Source organism: Protopterus annectens, chromosome 3.part1 (assembly GCF_019279795.1).
Source record: "Protopterus annectens isolate FY-2018-M chromosome 3.part1, PAN1.0, whole genome shotgun sequence".
In the NCBI taxonomy this organism is placed as follows: domain Eukaryota; kingdom Metazoa; phylum Chordata; order Ceratodontiformes; family Protopteridae; genus Protopterus; species Protopterus annectens.
The window spans coordinates 1799100361-1799121232 of record NC_056732.1 but is presented as its reverse complement, the minus strand read 5'-3'; the positions used below and the strand labels follow the sequence as shown (position 1 = coordinate 1799121232).

General features: G+C 42.2%; 1 protein-coding gene across 1 annotated transcript in view; it reads left to right on the top strand.

The window, feature by feature from the left end:
* Positions 1-1625: 1625 nt before the first annotated feature.
* Positions 1626-20872, top strand: part of LOC122798681 (nuclear GTPase SLIP-GC-like) — a 1112600-nt gene continuing 1093353 nt past the window's right edge. Inside the window, exon 1 of the mRNA XM_044067773.1 lies at positions 1626-1727. Within this exon, the coding sequence (XP_043923708.1) occupies positions 1632-1727 (96 nt within the window). The 5' untranslated portion in view covers positions 1626-1631. The remainder of the gene's footprint in view (positions 1728-20872) is intronic.

Sequence of the window (20872 nt, the reverse complement as noted above, 5' to 3'; positions counted from 1 at the left end):
CATTGTTTTTGCCAAAGGGTATGACTATACACTTTTTGGCATTTAGCTTTAGACCATGGTTCTGGCACCAGTTATCCGTCTCTGTGAGACCTTTTTGAAGGATGTTTGTGTCATCTGGAGAGTCGATTATGGTGCCCAGTTTGCAGTCATCTGCGAACTTGGTGAGCCATAGTCCTCCCACATTGGCCTGTACCTCGGAAAAGTATATACCAAACAAGAGCGGTCCAAGGACAGAACCTTGTGGGACACCACTTGTGACTGGTTTCGAGTCTGACATGGCTCCAGCAACTCTCACTCTGTGGGTTCTGTCTTTGAGCCAGTTTGCGACCCATCTTGTGACATAGGGGTTTATATTTAAGCTGGATAGCTTATCTATGATGCCCGCATGGGGTATTGTGTCAAATGCCTTTGCTAGGTCTAGATAGGCTGTGTGGACTATCTTCCCTTCATCTATGGCTTTGGTGACTGTTTCAAAGAAGTCAACCAGGTTCAAAAGGCAGGATCTGCCCTTGACAAAGCCAAATTGGGTAGGATCTAGTGTCTGTAGGTCCCCATGTCTTTGTTTATGAGCTCCATGATGATCCTCTCCATAGCCTTGCAGACTAAGCTAGTCAGGCTTATGGGGCGATAGTTTCCAGGGTCTGTGGAGGCTCCACCTTTGTGGAGTGGGACCACTGTTGCTGTACGCCATTCTGTGGGCACATATCCTGTAGTGAGGCTGAGATTGTACAGCTGTTTTATTTGAGGGATTAGTTCTTCTTGGAGTTCATGTAGGACACAACCCGGGACGCCATCTGGTCCCATGGAAGCAGTGTTTTTTTGCTTTGGAGAAGGCAGCCTTCACCTGAGCATCAGAGATGTTTGGGAGGCAGCCCCCTGCCGGGATAGACACTTGCTCTTTTGGGGGGGGAGAAGTTTGCACTGAACCTGCCTGCCAGGATATTGGCGATGTCTGTGGGTTCAGTGTATTTTTTGTCGTTTAGAATCAACTCAGAACAAGTCTGGGAGTTGCATCCTGGGTTCCTAACATAACTGAAAAAAGCCTTATTATTGTCTTTAGTGTCCTGTGCAATTTTTCTCTCAAAGCTGGCCATGGAGGATTTTATGAGGGATCGTAATTTTTTGCTAGTACTGATCAGAGATGCCTTCCCTATTAGGGATTTTGCTCTATCATGTAGTATATTCCTCCTTCTGTTGTACAGTCTATTTATGGTTGGGGTCCACCAGACTAGACGCCTGCCTTTGGATGATTGGGTCTTGGTTTTGTTTGGGATAGCTTGATCCATGCATTCCTGGAGAAATTTATAAAACGTGTATTCAGAAGATATTAAAGAGTTGTATAAAATGTCTTTGTTGAACAATGTTAAAATGTGGTTGTATTACTCTGATGTAGGTTAGAAATGTCCTTAGAGTAAGTAAATAACTCTTTTCAGAGCCTTGCCCTTTATGCAGTTATACGTTTTCATAGTATGTGTAGTATTACTTATTTCAACATTTGTACACAGGCATTCAGTTCTTTTGTATGCAGTGGTGCAATAGAGTATTTCAAAAATGTTGCTGAACTCCACCCTAGTGAATGGTTCTTTTTTACAGAAATTCCTGCTCTGAAGGACTTCGCTATTAAGACTGCAATGAAGAAAAGAAAACTTGCTGAAAAGAAAGTGATCCAAAGTATGGCATCATTCATTAGTGATGTGGTTACGTATTTGATGAATCATTCATCACAGGTATATCCTTAACTTTTGACAGAAATTTAGGAGCACTCTGAGGATCATACTAATGTTAATGAATTTTACAAAATAATAATATAAAGAGAAATTAGTAATGAAAGTGAATTGCAGTAAGGCTAGACTAAAATAAACATTTTAATAAAGCAATGATTTAAATACAGTTGTAAAACTGAAAAAAAATGAATAATGCTTGCAATTATGAATTGAATCAAAAAGTTCATTTGTTATTGCTGGTAGCAGTTTGCTGGCATAGAGGGAGAGCTGCCATCCGTTAGTAGCTGGGCTTACTTAGCAGCTGGCTGCCAGCGTACAAATGTTTGGAGATGGAGTGGGATGTTAAATGGCCAGATGCCTGTCTTATTTTCCATGCTGAGTGAGGTTGACAGAAAATTATTTTTTTTTTTAAGAAGGAGCACTCTCTGAATGAAGCCCAAGGCTAGATCCAGATTATTCTTTTGGTATGGCTTTGTATGAATGAGTTCAAATTCTACTTGAATTCGCAAATCAAATTAATTTGAAGCACAATCAAAGTTTAAGCTTAATTTGGGGGCAAGCCTTCACACCTATGCTGGGAGTTTAGTCCTGAGACACTTTTACTTAATGTAAAGAACTGTAAAGTCACAGCAACCATGGCTGGCCTTATGCTTAGGCCATCTAGGCAGCTGCCTAGGGTGCCATTCTTGTAGGGGCACCTTTCCACATTTATTTATTTATTTATTTAGTTTTTAAAGCAATGAAACACTGATGTTCTTTGCTGTAAAAACAAATAAACAGCTGCTGTTCTTTTTTGTTTTAAAAAACTCAGTTACATCTGAGATATGCACATATAAAGTAGCTATAATTGCTGCGGCTGTTTGTGGATAAAAATGAGTATCCATTGTTTGCACATTATTCTGATTTTGGGATTTATATGAATCAGCTGGGCATACTTTCTTAGAAACAACTGGGCATACTCTAATGTCTGGTAACTGTATGGAGGTCTGGGTTGTGCAGATGAAGTAATTTAATCATTTGTCATTTACTCAGTTTAAACAGTCATCCTTTCAAAGGAGTAAGGGCATACAATGCATCATAAAACATCCAGACCTCCAGATCTCCTGGTGGCCTGCACACCATAAGTGGATTTTGACTCAAGTTTAGTAGTTACATGTGACCTGAACCCCACCTATTCTAAAACTGGACCTGCTTAGAGATGTACACATAAGGTCACTGTAGCTTGTAAGCAAGGGTATGGCTTCTTGATTCAAGGATGTCATTGCTTTACATTACTCATTCGTCATCAGAAATCATTGAGTGCAATGCTACCTTCAGATTGTACCTGACCAAGCATATGCAACAACTGGTGCATACTCAGATGATTCTTATGAAAAGAATACAGGGTGTAAACAACATGTCTCATGTGGACCACCACAAAGCCATCCCTGTACTCTGTCTCCTACAGATTACTGAGGCATTCAGTGCCTGGCCTACAAAGCGTCCCCTGATCCCACTCTGCTGTACCTGTTGCACAGCTGCAAAACAAATAGCATCAGAATTACTGAATCCAGTAAGCTAAACTTCACCTGCAGTATAAATAGGACATGTTGTAGGAGCAGGTATGTGTCTCAGAGACTACAGCTTCCCCAGAGCAGGCTTCCCATCCACGTGAAGTAGATTTCTTCTTTAATCCAATTCAAGAGTAACTTGATCCACCAGATGAAAAATAGGAAATTTACCCCTGGTCTGACTCCTATTTCTGTAATAGACAGAGACAGTCTGTAAATGCTTATCTGTCCATGCTCAAGCCTACATAAACTCCTTAAAATAATCCTAGGGTATCAAAACTTGTCAGGTTCATACAGGAAGCATGGCTAGGCTTAAAAAGGCCCCTCGGTTCTTTAGCCTATGTGGGGGGCAAAGGATGATGGCATTATTTCTCTAATTGTCCTTATGACATCTAGTGACTGACTTCTGTCTTAATGCGGTTATTTCCTCCACAGTTGTAATACTGTAGTCTTGGCCATTTAAGCTGTGTTGAATGGCAGTAGGAAAAAGCACAGCTGAAGAGCAAGACCGAACTTCTCTCTGTAATTATGGTTCAGACCATCATGACATGAAAAAGGTTATTTAAAAAGCAAACTCTAAAATGCACCGCAGAGCATCTAGAAACCCTGTGGCTTCTGGAACCTAGTGGCCCCCAGACAGCTTAGATTAATGAATTTATTTCCTCTGTAGGTTTTACAGTGTACTCTTGGTCAGTTACAGTGTGTTCATGGAGTGTGGGGAAAAAAAAGAAAAGTTGAAAGAGTAGCTCTGAATTTCTTTCCTTAATTATGAATTTTGTTCATACCAGTCTTCAATTAAAATATTAATGACATACAGGTAGTAGTGCCCTGCTACCCTTCCTCTGGCAGTCTATCAAACTATCAAAGTCTTTCCACCCCAATAACTACCTTGATTATAGCAAGCTCGGATGCTCATAAGTCTACTACTTATTATACAGCAGGAACTTCTTATTGTAACAATTGTTAATGTCTGTTATGTACTTCACAGATAAAGATTCTAGTTGTCTACTAATGTACTATGTTCTACATCTGTAACTATGTAATTAATTGCTATGTTAATCAATTGTAAATTGCTATGTACATCCAATGTAACTACTGTCTGTGTATTTTAACTGTGGAGCTTTTCTCCCCGCGCCTCCGCTGAAAATGGACCTATGTCCAGTCGGACACTCCCGGTCAACAAATGTAAATAAATAAATAAATAAAAATCAAAGCTTAGAACCCCTCCCACTACCTGTGTGTAGCTGGGAGGTACTAATCACCTGACAGTACACGGACTGCCTTTAAGACCCACAAGCAGGACCCTTTCAGTTTTCTAGTTCCATAGTTAGAGAAGGATCTCTTGGAAGACTGCTCCTTACTTTGGATATATACAGCTACTGAGTTCAGATAAGAAATTCTTTGCTGCTTTATTTCTTTTCCTCTGTATTTATCTATTAGTGCCAGAATAATGTATTCTGGTGATTTGACTGCAAAATTGTATGTATTTGGTGTGTTACTTTACCTACTGTATAAGAATTGTAATGTTTGCATCTGATGTCTGTTTTCATCCGATTCAACTTTTGAGTTATCAGATTGACTGTGGCACTTTTTTCAGAGGCTGTGGATCCAGGGCTTTGACACCTGTCCTGCCCACAATTCCTTTTGTTCCCCAGAGTACCTCAGATCTTGTGTGCTGCTTGATGCAGAAGGACATGGTCTTTGAAGACTCTGACTAGTTAGATAAATTTTTCTTTTTCTGGTTCTAAATTTGTGCTTCCTGTTTCAACCAATCCGTTGCTAGCCCCTTTTTTCCTATAGCCTTTACTTCTCCACATTAAAGAAGAAAGGAAAAAAAAACTTTGCTCCTTTTACATCACTAAAATATTTCTAGCTAGTTCAACATTTTTCTAGTAGTGTAGTTTTATTGTTTCTCGGGGATAGTTCCCATCTGCTATCAACTCTTCTCTACGCCTCATCTCTATTCTCCAACTTAAACAAAACAGATCTTAAGAAATTATCATCCTGCTATAACCACATTGCCAGATTTGCTACTGGCATAGCGTACCAGACACACCACTATCACGACCTTAATCGCCTAGGATGGCTTGAACTGCCAAGCCTTCTGCAGTTCAACCAGCTAATAGTGGCACATAAAGTCCTTTACCAACCAGAAAATACACCTGCACTAAAAAATATTATCAGCCCCTACACCAGCACCCAGCCACTGCGATCATCCACTGGACTCCTAGTTCAAACATACAAATCCAACTACTCAGCTGGGGACTCTCTGTTTGCCAACTCTGTTGGAAAAATATGGAAGAGACTCCTAGCTGACTTGACCCTAGAACACTCACTAACTCATTTCAAAAACAAACTCAAGAAATACTTCAAAACTCATTGGTTATGTCCTTGCACTAACCCCGACTAGTGACCTCTCTATTTCTTAGGTGCCTTACCTTCAGCTATTTCTAACTTTTTTCTACCACTCCATTTCAGGAAGGGTCAATTGTATAACTGCTGCTCAGTGTATCTTAAATCTGAATGTAATGTTATGTATGTTTAACTTTGAAAATAATGTTATGTTTTGTAAAGTGTTTTATAATAAGTTAGTACTATATGTGCTAAATGCTGGTATTGCTTATGACTGTAATTTGCTTGAAACTAGCATTTACTAAATGTTCAGTGTGTATTATTATCTTGGAGCTTTTCTCCCCAGACCTCCACTGAAAATGGACATGTATCCAGTCGGACTATCCCAGTCAACAAATGTAAAATAAATAAATACATAGTTGGGTTTTCAAGCATTGTTTATTTTGAGAGCAGTGTTGTTTAGCTTTTGTAGGCAGTTGGTGATTTCATTATTTTCCAGCATGTCAGTCAAGGCCACCAGATTTAAAAAGTGCTCTGAATGCAGCCACAAAATTCCACTGCAGGACCCTCATTCATTGCGAGTGTATTGCCTGGGGGTGGCACATTTGGATACCGACTGCAAGGCTTGTGCCTCATTTGGTCCTAGACCACTTCAGGGACACTGGGTCAAGTTTACACTAAAAGACTTTCTTCCTACCTAAGCAGAGAGTTTGGCTCCCTTTGCTTCAGAAGTCTCTTCTCCTGTAAAGAAACCTGATAAAGCCAATTAATCCAGGAAAAAGGAAAAGGAGAGAGAGAAATCAAGGGAGAAAGAGAGAGATGAGGAATCAGAAAAGAGGGTATAAAAACCCAGGAAGCAGTCACCAAATCCTACAGATCTCTTTGGTCTGGCACCAAAGACTCCTAAACATTCAGATCCAGAAACATTTTCGATCCGATCTCCAGTGCCTCCTCCATGTTTCTTTCCAGAGTCTTTGGGTTCCAGGCTTCATTCAACTTTCCTACAGGAAAGTTGTTCATCTCAGCCACCTTCGGTGGCTTTGTCTGTAAGTTCCTTCCATTTGTTGAGGAGTCTTGCAGAAGTGGACATCAACAGGAAGACACATATAATAAAATAAAACAAGCACAGCACCACAGCAAACAGTCCATTAGGATAAAAAACAGATAAAAGCATACCGCAGATAGCTTCAGGTTAAAAAATGCTTTAATACAAAATGGTAAGCGCTTTCGTGATTTACAAAATCGTTTCTTCAGACCATATAAAATCAAGCACATCAGAATGCATTTATATATAACATCTTAATATAATCCAGTTGACAAGCACTAATCAACATTCCTAATCTAATTAAAATCCATGGCAACAAAATCACAAAGACAGAAAAATAAAAGACAAATATATAAAACATACTAAATAAAAGTAGAGACTATATTATTACTATTTAAGTCTCCTATCTTTTAGTACAGGTTTAAGAGGGATATAATCATTTAATCCAGCCCCCCCCCCCCATGTGTCGACAACTGCAAAATCTACCTTAACTCCTTTCTTTCTGTATTATTTACTATATCTCCTTTCCTTATATTATCATAGACTTCGTCAATAGCCATAAACTTAAACCAGTGACCCTCCCCTTTCAAGTGAATGTGTTTCGCAATAGCACTATAGTAAAGCCCTTTATGGGCACAATAATAATGGTCTTTAATACCCTCTCTGAGATGCCTATTAGTTGTACCTATATAAAAAAAAAACATGATACGCAATACACTAGGTAGACTAGATTCTTGGTGTCACAATTGGCTTTAATCTTAAACTCACAGACCTTAACCAGTTTCAGGATGAGTAAAGATGTTAGAATTATCAATAAACTTACAAAATGCACATTTATTACAGGACTCAGTGTCAAAATTATTTATTTGAGAGATTCTATCAATATTCCTTCTTAGAGGATAACAAAGTTTTCTTTTAGAGACTTTTTATTTTTATAAATAAATCTAGGTGTATCACCTATAATTTTATCAACTTGTGAGTCTGCCATTAAAAGGGTCTATATTAGAACATTGAGGTTTCAAACCTTCGAATGTTCTAATATCGAACCCTACGGAGCTAAAGCTTAAAATATTGAAGTAACAGAAACCCAAATGTTTTCCCAGGGAAAGAATTTAGTTGTCCGTTTTTGTTGCTTCTGTATTTTCAACACTGTGATGGAAAGTTACAGGTCGGGTTCAGGTAAGTGTGTGATTGTGTGGATGTGAGGGTTAGGGCGGGTTAGGTGAGTTAGAGTTAGGGCATGGGTTAGGTATGTGTGCGATTGTGTGGACGTGAGGGTTAGGGGGGGTTAGGTGAGTTAGGGTTAGGGAGTGGGTGAGGTGAGTGTGCGATAGTGACGGACCTTAGGGTTAAGGTTTGGGTTAAGGTAAGTGGATAGTTAGTTGTGTGTGTATAGTTTAGTTAGTTGTAAGATTTTAGGTGTATGTGTGTGGATTGCTGTTTGTTTGGTGTACTTGTGTTGTGTGTATCTGTTTTGGACCAGCGATTTTTTTCCCTAGGAAAAAAATCGCTGGTCTGACAGTTCGAGATTGTAAGCTTTCGCTTACATAGGGTCGATTAATCAACGTTCGCTTCTTTAAGCGGTCGGTCATCTAATATAGACCCCCCTTAAAATATGCCAATTCTTCTTAAAGATATATCTAATATGTAGACTATCTGAACTATATGTCATAAAAAAAGAAACATCATTATTCTTATTCTTATTCATGACATTCTACTTTCAGGTGTGGAGAAAAATGGTTTCCCATGCCCTTTCCTGTCATCCCTAGCTATACTACATGCTAATTCCACTTCCACATCTTTGTATCCTCATTCTAAAAATTCTTCACTAGTTTGTTTAAGACTTCTCTCAAAATCTTCTTCTTTATCATAGGTTCATAGGTTCATAGGTTCATACTAGGCTATCTGCCCTGGGGCAATTATAAGCCTAGCCCGATTCTGTATGGCTTACACCACCCCTTGATTTGAGTATACTGTGCCCTTTTTAAGGTTTAGTTTACTGTGCCTCTAATAGTGACACGGGAGTAATCCCTGGGACAAACCTACGATCCCCCATCCACCTATCGAGATTCTTCTTGAAGAGATTCAGTGAGGTGCTCTGCCTCACATGAACTGGAATTCTATTCCAGAGCGAAGGGAGCCTCTGGGTTATGAACCTGTCCCTCCAGCAAGTTCTATTTATTTCTGTGCTGAGGTTCAAGTCCCTCGAGCGTGTGGCTCTAAGGGATTTAGATTTACTGAGGTGGAGCATGTCCATTAATTCTGGATTTGACATAGCTTTGTATGTCAGGCATAGATCGCCTCGAAGTAGGCAGTATGCAACTGAGTAGAGCTGGAGTTTTTTTAACATATGGCATCTGTTTGAGTCCCTTGATCCTCTTGGTGAGATACTTTTGGGGTCTTTCTAATTGCTGCAGGTGTCGGGTAAGGTACATCCCAAAAGGGGCATTGTATTCTATGATGGGCCTGATGAGGGATGAATAAAGGGGCACGATTACCTCTCTTGATCTAGATGTGAAACCCTTCGTGATGAGGTGGGCTATGTAGAAGGTCTTTCTAACCACTTTGGCAATGTGGTTTTCAAAGGAGAGATTGCTATCAACCTGGGTCCCTAATAACTTTCTCTGTACTTAATGGGTTTCTGCTTATGTAGTAATTTGTGGGCACATTGTTTTTGCCAAAGGGTATGACAATACATTTTTTGGCATTTAGCTTTAAACCATGGTGCTGGCACCAGTTATCTGTCTCTGTGAGACCTTTTTGAAGGATGTTTGTGTCAGCTGGAGAGTCGATTGTGGCACCCAGTTTGCAGTCATCTGCGAACTTGATGAGCCATAGTCCTCCCACGTTTGCCTGTACCTCGGAAAAGTATATACCGAACAAGAGTGGTCCCAGGACAAAACCCTGTGGGACGCCACTTGTGACCAGTTTCGAGTCTGACATGGCTCCAGCAACTCTCACTCTGTGGGTTCTGTCTTTGAGCCAGTTTGCGACCCATCTTGTGACATAGGGGTTTATATTTAAGCTGGATAGCTTATCTATGACGCCCGAGTGGGGTATTGTGTCAAATGCCTTTGCAAGGTCCAGATAGGCAGTGTGGACTACCTTCCCTTCATCTATGGCTTTGGTGACTGTTTCGAAGAAATCAACCAGGTTCAAAAGGCAGGATCTGCCCTTGAAAAAGCCGAACTGGGTAGGATCTAGTGTCTGTAGGTCCCCAATGTCTTTGTTTATGAGCTCCATGATGATCCTCTCCATATCCTTGCAGACTAAGCTAGTCAGGCTTATGGGGCAATAGTTTCCAGGGTCCGTAGAGGCTCCACCTTTGTGGAGTGGGACCACTGTTGCTGTACGCCATTCTGTGGGCACATATCCTGTAGTGAGGCTGAGATTGTATAGCTGTTTTATTTGAGGGATTAGTTCCTCTTGGAGTTCATGTAGGACGCAACCTGGGATGCCATCTGGTCCCATGGAAGCAGTGTTTTTTGCTTTGGAGAGGGCAGCCTTCACCTGAGCATCAGAAATGTTTGGGAGGCAGCCCTCTGCCGGAATAGATACTTGCTCCTTTGGGGGTGAGGGGGTGGAGAAGTTTGCACTGAACCTGTCTGCCAGGATATTGGCAATGTCTGTGGGTTCAGTGTATTTTTTGTCGTTTAGAATCAACTCAGAACAAGTCTGGGAGTTGCATCCCAGGTTCCTAACATAACTGAAAAAAGCCTTATGATTGTCTTTGGTGTCCTGTGCAATTTTTCTCTCGAAGCTGGCCTTGGGAGGATTTTATGAGGGATCGTAATTTTTTGCTAGTACTGATCAGAGATGCCTTCCCTATTAGGGATTTTGCTCTATCATGTAGTAGCTTCTTCCTTCTGTTGTACAGTTTATTTATGGCAGGGGTCCACCAGGGGTCATGAAGCCTAGAAACCCTGAGTGCCTGACCTTTCATTATATTTTTAAAGTTATGTTGGGGATTGCATACTACTGTGGTTCAGGTAACTATTTTATGACAATCTTTTCTAAACCTTCTGGTATGTATTTTATTATTCTCATCTCTCAGAAGTATAATATCCAAGAAATCTATTTTAGGAGTGGAACTTTTCATAGTAAAATTAAAAAAAGCCAGAAGTACCATTTATATAAGATAAAAATTGCATAAATGGGAATAATCTCCTTTCCAAAAAATGAAAAGATCGTCTACAAAACAACTATAAAAACACACACGTTGAGGCCAATGAGAGGAATATTTGGCAAGATCTCAAAGCTCCAAGCCTTCTTCTTCTTCCCATTCAGGTTCCAAATGACATGCTGTTTCAGCTCCCACATCAGAGACTCCTAAAATAGTTACTGCTTCGGAACCGAGGGCTCTTAGTTCTGACAAGACACAATCAACCTCTCCGGCCCCATCAGTATTCCTGGAGCCAATAGAGTTACCTATTAGGAGATGGTCTTCTGTGTTGGAGATGATATCTCTGACCTTGAGATCGCCCATTTTGGAAAGGGCCCAGATCTCCTTCGTTATCCTCCATTCCTACAGGAGTTTATCTGATGATGATGTGGAGTGGGTGGTGAAGAGATCACTTAAGACTCCGGCGCTGGCAAAAATGTTATCGTCTCTGACCCCAAAGGAATCTGGACCATCCAAGACACCATATCTTCAGTTCCTCCTCCAACTCTGTTGCTGGTTTCAGTGCCAAAACAGTGGAACTGTCATTAACGGGACCTCCTTCAGGATCATCGGTTCTGGCTTCTGCTCTGACATCTTTGGGTCCTTTGGATCTTGAGGAGTCTAGGAGCTGAAGCTCACCTGTTGGGTCCAAAGAGGCGAGTCGACTCGAACAGTTGTCTGAGCTGACTCTACCCATCAGTGCCTTGGCAAGGTTGAGCTCAGTTCCTACATCAGTTTTGGAGCCACCTGCTCCACCTCGGAGTTGATCCTCAGCATCTTCGGAGTGGAGGGTCTGTTCAGTGTGGAGTGAGGGGGCTTTTCAGCTGATGGCGAGAGTTCTGTCATCTCAGATAGCTCCACTCTCAGAGGCATCATCTCTTCCCTCCTAGGCACTGGTGCTGCTCTCTTCTTCACCCACTTCCCCCAAGCATAGATATCCAGAGCCCCAGGAAGCCCCAGCAGGCAGTATTGTCTCCTCCGAAACCTCTCCAGAGTATCCCTCTGCGGAAGTCCCTCAGAAGAGACTATGCAAGAGGAATCACATAGACTCCCCTGTTGGTTACATTGGACACTGATTTGGATGAGTCTGAAGGGTCTCTATGGTCCCCCTCTGAAGATGTCTCCTTTGCTAACATCCTTGAGATCCTGAAACAGAGGGGTGGTTGGAAGCCCACCAACCCTTCAGATGATGAATTGGTGTACCTGGAGGCTTTTGGATCTCACCCTTCCACCTCCTTGGTGAACCCCCCCATGATCAGTTACTTAACGTGATATCATGTAAGGCCTGGAGTTCCCCGGATACAGTGGAACCAGTTCCGCGGAGGCCCAACAAATGTATCACTGCCCCTAGTGAAAAGGAGTCCCTGTAGATGCGATGGTGGTGGTGGCAGCCACTAAGAAGGAGTTACCAGAGATCTCTTCATCTGTTCATCCTCCCAACAAAGAGTCACGGACTATGGACAGATATGGAAAGTGTACCTCTTTTTCATTGGCCTTTACCCTATGGTCATTGAATTACCTGACCTATTTTACAAGGCTGCAAAGGGAGCTCCTCAAAGAGCTAGGAGATACTTTTCAAGGTACTTTAGCTTCGAGGACCGCAGACAAAGTTTCCTCACAGCTCTCCACCCTTAACTCTATTATCAATTCCTCCATGAGACTGATTTCATATGCAGCTGATGGGATGAGCAGAGCAGCAGCTACAGGAATTTCCCTAAGGAGACATTCCTGGATGTGTCTTTGCAATTTTACTGAGCCCTTCAAGTCTTCCTTCACCAACACCCCTTTTGATGGTTCATACCTTTCTGGACCCAAGGTGAAAGATAATTTGACCAGGTGTGAGCAGGAAAGGAAAACCGTGTCTGCCATGGGAGTCCATTTTTCCGCCCCATCTAGACCATATCCCGAAGGTCAGAAGGGTGGGAAGATGTGGTTCTGCAAGTCCCAAAAAGGTTTCTCTTACGCACATGGTGACACTTCCATCAGGGGCAGAGGGGGAGGTGCTAACAGAAGATGTTGACCTCACAGCAGAGGGGGTCCGCAGACTCAGAGCGACAAAGATACATGCCCTGGGAGGCCCTTCCAGCCCTCCTAAAAGGAGGCCCGTCTGCTTTTCTCTGGAGGCAGTCGGGGGGACATTTGTTGCTGTACCCAAAAGCCTGGCTAGAGATATCCCAAGACAAATAGGTACAGACAATCATACCCAGAGGATACTACATTCCCTTTTCTACTCCCCCTCCCACAAAGAAGTCCATGCCAGATGGTCCACCCAGTCAAAAGGGCTGTGCAACACTAGAGATACTCAAGTTGCTAGAAAAAGGAGTCATTCAAAATGTCCCTGCAGATCACATTGGATCCGGAACTTACTCAAGGTTCTTTTTAGTACCCAAAAAGATAGGGGACTGGAGACATATTCTGGATCTCAGCAAACTAAATAAATCTGTAAAGAAATAAAAGTTCCAGATGGTGACACTGCAGTCAATATTCTCCTTTATAGGGAAAGATGATTGGATGTGTTCTATAGAGCTCCAGAAAGCGTATTACCACATAAAAATGGACAAGCAGTCCAGGAGATATTTATGCTTTCGGCTGGGAGCCAGTCATTACCAGTTTTGAGCCCTGCCATTTGGCCTCACTTCAGCCCCCCGAGTGTTCACCAAATGCATGGCAGTAGTCATGGCTCACTTGAGTCGTCAGGGATTCCAGGTGTTTCCATACCTAGACAACTGGCTCCTGACCACCATCAGCAAGCATTTACTTCTGCAAGCAAGGGACAAAACAATGCTTCTTTGCACCAGACTAGGCATCACAGTAAACTTAAAAAAAATCTGCCTTGTCACCTTCACAGAATATTACTTTCTTAGGCACAGAACTGGATTCAAAGCTGATGGTGGCAAAACTTACCCTCGAGAGAATTCAGTCCCTTCATCGTCAAATCACGATATTGATATCAAGAAAAAAAGTTGAAACCAGGGTTGTGTTAGCCTAGTATGAACCTATGAACCTGTGAACCTATCTGCCCTAGGGCATTTATAAGCCTAGCCAGAATGTGTTTGGCTTTCGCCACCCATTTTAGATTAATTTTGCTATGCCCTTTTTCGAGGTTAGTATACTGTGGCTCTGTCTAACAGTGACACAGAAGTAATACCCGGGGTAAACCTACGATCTCCCATCCACTCATCAAGATTCCTCTTGAAGAGAGTCAATGAGGGACTCTGCCTAACCTGGACTGGGATTTTATTCCAGAGTGAAGGGAGCCTCTGGGTTATGAATCTGTCCCTCCAGCATGTCCTATTTATTTCAATGCTGAGGTTCAAGTCTCTCGAGCACGTAGCTCGATGGGATTTGGATTTTCTGAGCTGCAGCATATCCATTAATTTCGGGTTGGGCCCTTTGATCCTCTTGGTGAGGTACTTTTGGGGTCTTTCCAGTTGCTGCAGGTGTCTGGTAAGGTACATCCCAAAAGGGGCATTGTACTCAATTATGGGCCTGATGAGGGATGAGTAAAGAGGCACGATGACCTCCCCTGATCTAGATGTGAATCCCTTCATGATTAGGTGGGCTATATAAAATGTTTTTCTAACCACTTTGGCCACGTGGTTGTCAAATATGAGATTGCTATCAACTTGGGTCCCCAGGTCCCTAATTACTTCTTCTGTACTTAATGGATTACCACCTATGTGGTAATTTGTGGGCACTTTGTTTTTGCCAAAGGGGATGACTATACACTTTTTGGCGTTTAGCTTGAGGCCATGGCTCTGGCACTAGTTGTCTGTTTCTATGAGGCCCTTTTGGAGGATGCTTGTGTCGGCTGGAGAGTCGATTATGGTGCCCAGTTTGCAGTCATCTGCGAACTTGGTCAGCCACAGTCCTTCTGTGTTGGCCTGTACCTCCGAGAAATATATACCGAACAAGAGAGGTCCCAGGACTGAGCCTTGTGGGACGCCACTTGTAACTGGTTTGGAGACTGACATGGCTCCAGCAATTCTAACCATGTGGGTTCTGTCCTTGAGCCAGTTTGCAACCCATCTAGTGACATAGGGGTTTATATTTAAGCTGGTGAGCTTATCTATAATGCCCAAGTAGGGTAATGTATCAAAGGGTTTTGCGAGGTCCAGGTAGGCTGTGTGGACCACCTTCCCCTCGTCAATGGCTTTGCTGACTGTTTCAAAGAAATCAACCAGGTTTAAGAGGCAGGATCTGCCCTTAACAAAGCCGAAATGGGTAGGATCCAGTGTCTGTAGGTCCCCGATATCTTTATTTATGAGGTCAGTGATGATCCTTTCCATAGCTTTGCAGACCAAGCTAGTCAGGCTTATGGGGCGATAATTTCCAGGATCCGTTGAGGCACCACCTTTGTGGAGAGGGACCACTGTTGCTGTACACCACTCTTTGGGTACATATCCTGTAGTAAGGCTGAAAGTGAACAGTAGTTTTATGTTTGGGTTTAGCTCATCTTGGAGTTCATGTAGGACGCAGCCTGGGACACCGTCTGGTCCCACTGATGCTGTGTTTTTTGCTTTGGAGAGGGCGGCTCTTACCTGAGCATCTGAGATGTCAGGGGGGCAGCACTCTGCTGGGATAGATATTTGCCCTTTTGGTGGGGGGGAGGGAGTTTGCGCTGAACCTGTCAGCTAGGATGTTGGCAATGTCTGTGGGTTCGGTGTATTTTTTGTCATTTTGGACTAATTCTGAGAATATCTGGGAATTCCCACCCAGGTTCCTAACATAACTAAAGAAAGCCTTGTGATTATCCTTAGTGTCCTGTGCAATTTTTCTCTCGAAGCTGGCCTTAGACGATTTTATGAGTGCCCGTAGTTTTTTGCTAATACTGATCAGAAATGCCTTCCCTTTTTGGTATCATTTAGTAGCTTCCTCCTTCTATTGTATAGTTTGTTTATGGCTGGGGTCCACCAGACAGGATGACTGCCTTTGGAGGATTGGGTCTTGGTTTTATTTGGGATTGCATGATCCATGTATTCCTGAAGGTGTTCATAGAATGCGTTTATAAAGGATTCTGCAGTCTGGGCTGTATTTTCCACAGGCCCGGGGGCTTTGAAAGATTCCACCTGGGTTTTGAGGAGTGTGAAATTTGCTTTAGAGAAGTTTTTCACTGTGGTTTTCTGGGCAGGGGGTGGGGTCAGGATGTGAATATCCAGTGAGATTAGTTTATGGTCTGATCTTACCAGTGAGGGATACACATCTGGTCTGGAGCATAGAGTCCCCATGTTGGTGATGATCAGGTCCAGTATGTTTTCCTCTCTTGTGGGAGTGGTAACAAGTTGTTCCATAGCATTTGAGTTTATAAATTCTAGGAACCTTTGGGCTAGGGTGTTGGAGCTAAAGTAATGCTCCCAGTCTATGTTTGGGTAGTTGAAGTCGCCCAATATAATGGTGTTTGGAGAGACCTTCATATTTTCCAGTGTTCTCAGGAAGGCCAAGTGGGGTTCCTGAGTTTGGGAGGGTGGTCTGTAGCAGGCTATAAACTGGAAGGCAGTCTTACCCACTGTTAGTTGCACATGGATAGTCTCTGATGCTTCGTGCTGTGCCACCAACCTGGAGGTGTGGGTATCTTTGAAGAATATTGATACTCCCCCTCCTTTTGTGGTTCGGTCCAAGTTTTGGGGCTGAAAAGCATGGTATGAGGTATAACCTGGTAGTGCTGGGGTGCTCTCGGGAGCCTTGAACCAGGTTTCTGTTACTGCACAGATATCGATGTTCTCCATGCTAAGGAGAGTTTCGAGTGCATGCATCTTGAGGTTTAGACTTCTGGCGTTGAGTAGCATTACTCTTAGTTTCTTATCCCTTGTGATACCTATGGAGGTGGGTTTGTCTTCTGAGCCTTGCCTAAAAAAGGCACTATGGGGGTAGTAAGAGCCTTTGCCAATATCCGAAAGCCCAGGGGTGACAGGTGCAAGCCATCCCTAGCAAAGCATCGTGGCTTGTCGAGCATGTCATCCCAGGCTGACAGAGGTTCTAGATACCATGGCAGCCACAATTCTTTTAGTTCCCCTAGCATCACTACACATGCGGGTTCTACAATGGTTACTATTTGCCCAGTGGTCCATGCAGAATCTGCCTCTATCACACCAGATAATCATTATGGAGTCATGCAAGAAAGATCTTTGCTAGTGGTTTCAAGCAGAACAGTTGCACCCAGGCTGGCCCTTTGTTTTTCCACAATCAACAGCAGTACTGACCACGGATGCTTCCCAGATCAGGTGGGGGGGCATTATATGGGAATGACGTTCCAAGGGATATGGCAAGAACATGAGAGCCACTTGCACATCAATGTCCTAGAGATGAGAGCACTGCTGTATGCATTGCAGGCACTTCAACACTCTCTTCCAGTAGGAACAGTTGCAATTCAAACAGACAATATTTCAGTGGTATGGTACATAAACAAGCAAGAAAGAACCAAGTCATTTCCCCTATGTTGGGAGGCATAATGGGTATGGCAATGGGCGGTCGCTTCTCAAAGTTTTCTGATAGCAATGCATATCCCGGGGAAATCCAACATGATAGCAGACAAACTCAGCAAAGTGATTCTACTGTCTCATGAGTGGTCCCTCAAACCAGAAGTTGCGGAAGAGATCCTCCAGAAATGGGGCCAGCCTTGGTGCAATCTTTTCACCACCTCCATGAATGCCAAATGCAAAAGCTACTTTGCCCTCATTCCCCCCCCGGGGAAGTCACCAAGGGATGCACTTGCCCACAATTGGCCCCCGGGACTACTCTATAACTTTCCCCCTTCCCCTTAATACCCAAAGTACTTTGGAAAGCCAATACGTTGAAAAGCACTATGATTCTCATTACACCTTACTGGCCAAGACAAGTTTGGTTCCCCTTTCTGTGGACTCATTTATAGGAGGAAACCTGAATTCTGGACTCGTTCCAGACCTTTTGACCCACTCATCAGGAGCGTTCCATCCATCCATCCAGACCCTCAAGTTGACAGCATGGCTGCTCCAATTCCACGCTTAGCCAGGTGTTACAAATTTTCCCCTGCAGTTAAACATATCTTGGTATCTTCCCACAAACCATCTGCAAGGAAACTATATTCAAGTAAATGGAAAAGATTTTCTTATTGGACTGTTAAACACAATGTAGAACCTTTTACGGCCCCTATTACTGCAGTTCTAGAATTTCTCTCCAAGCTTTTTGACGAGGGAGAGGCAGCAGCTTCCATCAGAATTCAGCTGGCAGCTATCTCTAATTTTCATACTGATGAGATGGGAATGCCTATTATGTCTCACAGATTATGTATGCATTTTCTTCTCTCATTTTCATCATCCCTGGGAAAAAAATCACTGTTCTGGGTGTTCGGGATTGTAAGCTTTTGGTTAAATAGAGTTGATGAATCAGCGTTCACTTTTTTAAGTGTTCGCTGATTCAATATAGACCCAATATATATTGGTGTATAGGCATGATACAGGATAAAAGCTAGATGGGAGAGAGAAAGTTAATTTTGGCAGGGTTAATGAAATAATAAGAGAGGTAGTTTAACAGAGAAAAATGGGTTCACAGAGAAGTGAGAGTCTGAGATGAGAGATGGGGTTAATGCAGTTGATGGTGCCATCAGCCTGGGGCTGTGTATGAGCAGAACCAGTTGTCAGTTAAGTGTGCCTTGAGAAGTTGTTCAAACTTGGATGAGTTTTTGGTGCTTTGGATATGTTGAGGGGTGGTTTTCCAGTCCCTGGATGTATTATTGGAGTAAAGGGAATCCCCAAAACTGTTATTAGAGTTTGTGACTTTTAATAGGAATTAAATGGAATCAAATGGAAATGTTTATCCATTTTGGAATCATCTAATGGACTAGACCCCTTTTCAGTACCTCTTCCAAACATTTTGGAATTTTTTTCAGAATGTTTCATGGCTGTCTCAGGTTAATCCACAACTGAAGTACAATTAGCAGCCATTTCAAACTTCCACATAGAGTTCAACAATGCTTCTATTGCTTCTCCTCAAACTATCCAAAGCCTTTCCGAAAGAAACCTTTTTACTTCAGTCTTTAATGCAAAAACTGAACCAGCAGCATCCATAGATATGCAGTTTCTTTCATGGGAGACTATTTTTCTGGTTGCCATTACAGCTGCCAAATGAATATCAGAACTACAGGTACTCTTGTGCAAGGCTCCCTTTACTTGTCTTTCCTAAGGACAGAGTGCCATCGAGAACAAACCTTTCCACTTTTCCTAAAGTAGCTTCTGAATATAACTTGAACCAACAGATTGACTTGCCAGTTTTCTTTCCCCAATTTTACCATTAAAGTATAACACACTTTATGTATGTTAGACAAACAGCCTAGGTTCTACCTTCATCATACTGAGACTTTTGGAAAATCAGATCAATTTTTTATGTCCTTCTCCAAGAAAAAGCTGGGACAATCAGTATCTAAGGTAGCACTCTCAAGATTGCTAACAGATTGTATTTGTTTTGTCTGTGATTTGCAAGCTACAACTTTACAGAGTCAGAGGCAAACTCTATCAGAGAAATGGCAACCTCAACAGCATTTGCAAAATAAGTGCCTATCAGTGACATATGCACAGCAGCAACTTGGTCCTCAACTCATACCTTTGTATCTCACTACAAGCCGTGTTCTTTTCTTTTTGTCTGGTTCACCTCCCCTCCCTCCTTACCCCTAACAAATTGTCGTTGTACTTCTAGGGATTGGCCAGATATCCTTTTGACCCTGTCTAATGCTGGTAGATTTAAAAATATCTTTCTTGGAAAACTCTAATATTGTTGGCTGTCATGTCTACAAGGAGGATTTCAGAATTGAAAGGTCTTACCCTGTAAACCCCCATATCTGTTTTTCCATCAGGACAGAGCGTAATTGAGAATGAATCCTAACCATACCTCTCAATTGTACAGATTTTCACAGAATGTCCAGATTTTTGCCACATATCTTTGGTGCGTATTCCTCCTAAAATCTGTACTTTTCTGGCAAATAGCTGAGGATTGAAGTAATTAAATAATGACAAACATTTGAGTTTAAGACTCCATATCCTTCAGAAAATTCATGCTACTGCAAAACCTATTATTCTATCAACTTTCTAAGTTTGTAAGAGCAATATTTAAAAGCTGTCCCTATTTGTCCCCCATCATTTTAGGGTTTGTCCAGATTTTTTTGCTCTAAGAGGTTTAGAGGTATGATCCTAACTTTCTCCCTAAGGTGGCCTGTGAAGTAAACCTTAATCTGCCAGTGTTTTTCTCAAAATATTCTAAAAAAGCAGAGCATATTTTACACTTGCTAGACGTTCATCATCCCCTTTGGTTTTATTTAAATAGGACTAGGGATATTAGGAAGTCTGATTAGCTTTTCCTTGCTTTCTCTAAAGCTAAATTTAGTCAAGGAGTATCAAAAGTCACTCTATCTCGGTGGCTTTCTGACTGTATAATGTTTGGGTTCCTATCAGCATTTCAAATGTTGAAAACACCAAATTTAATTTAATCAAAGTGAAATGTTCAAAATCTCAGAAGAGCGAACTGACGGAACATTGATTTCTTTCCCAGGGAAAGAAATCGGTGGGCCATCATCGAAGTTTGCTATTTCCTCTATTGTGGTGCGAGAGCTACGGACCTTAGGGTTAGGGTGCGGGTTAAGGTAAGTGGATAATTAGTAACGTATGTATGGTGTAGTGTAGGGTTGGGTTTTGTTAACTGTATGTGTGTGTATTTATTGCTTTGTTTGTGTGTAGTTTTGTAGGGAATGTGTGCAATAGTTACGGACCTTAGGGTTAGGGTGTGGGTTAAGGTAAGTGGATAGTTAGTTATGTGTGGTTTAGTGTGGGGTTGGGTTTTATTAACTGTATTTGTGTGGTTTATTTATTTTGGTGTGCTTGTTTTGTATGTATGTTTCTTGGAAAAAAATTGCTATTCTGAGCATTCGATATTTTCAATATTCAAAATTCCAAGTTCGAACATATGGTGTTCGAGATTTTGGAATTTCGAATATATGATATAGACCCTAATGCTTATACATTGGGACTGACTTTGCATAGCAAGCCAAAGGCTCATTCTGCCAGAGAGATAGCTG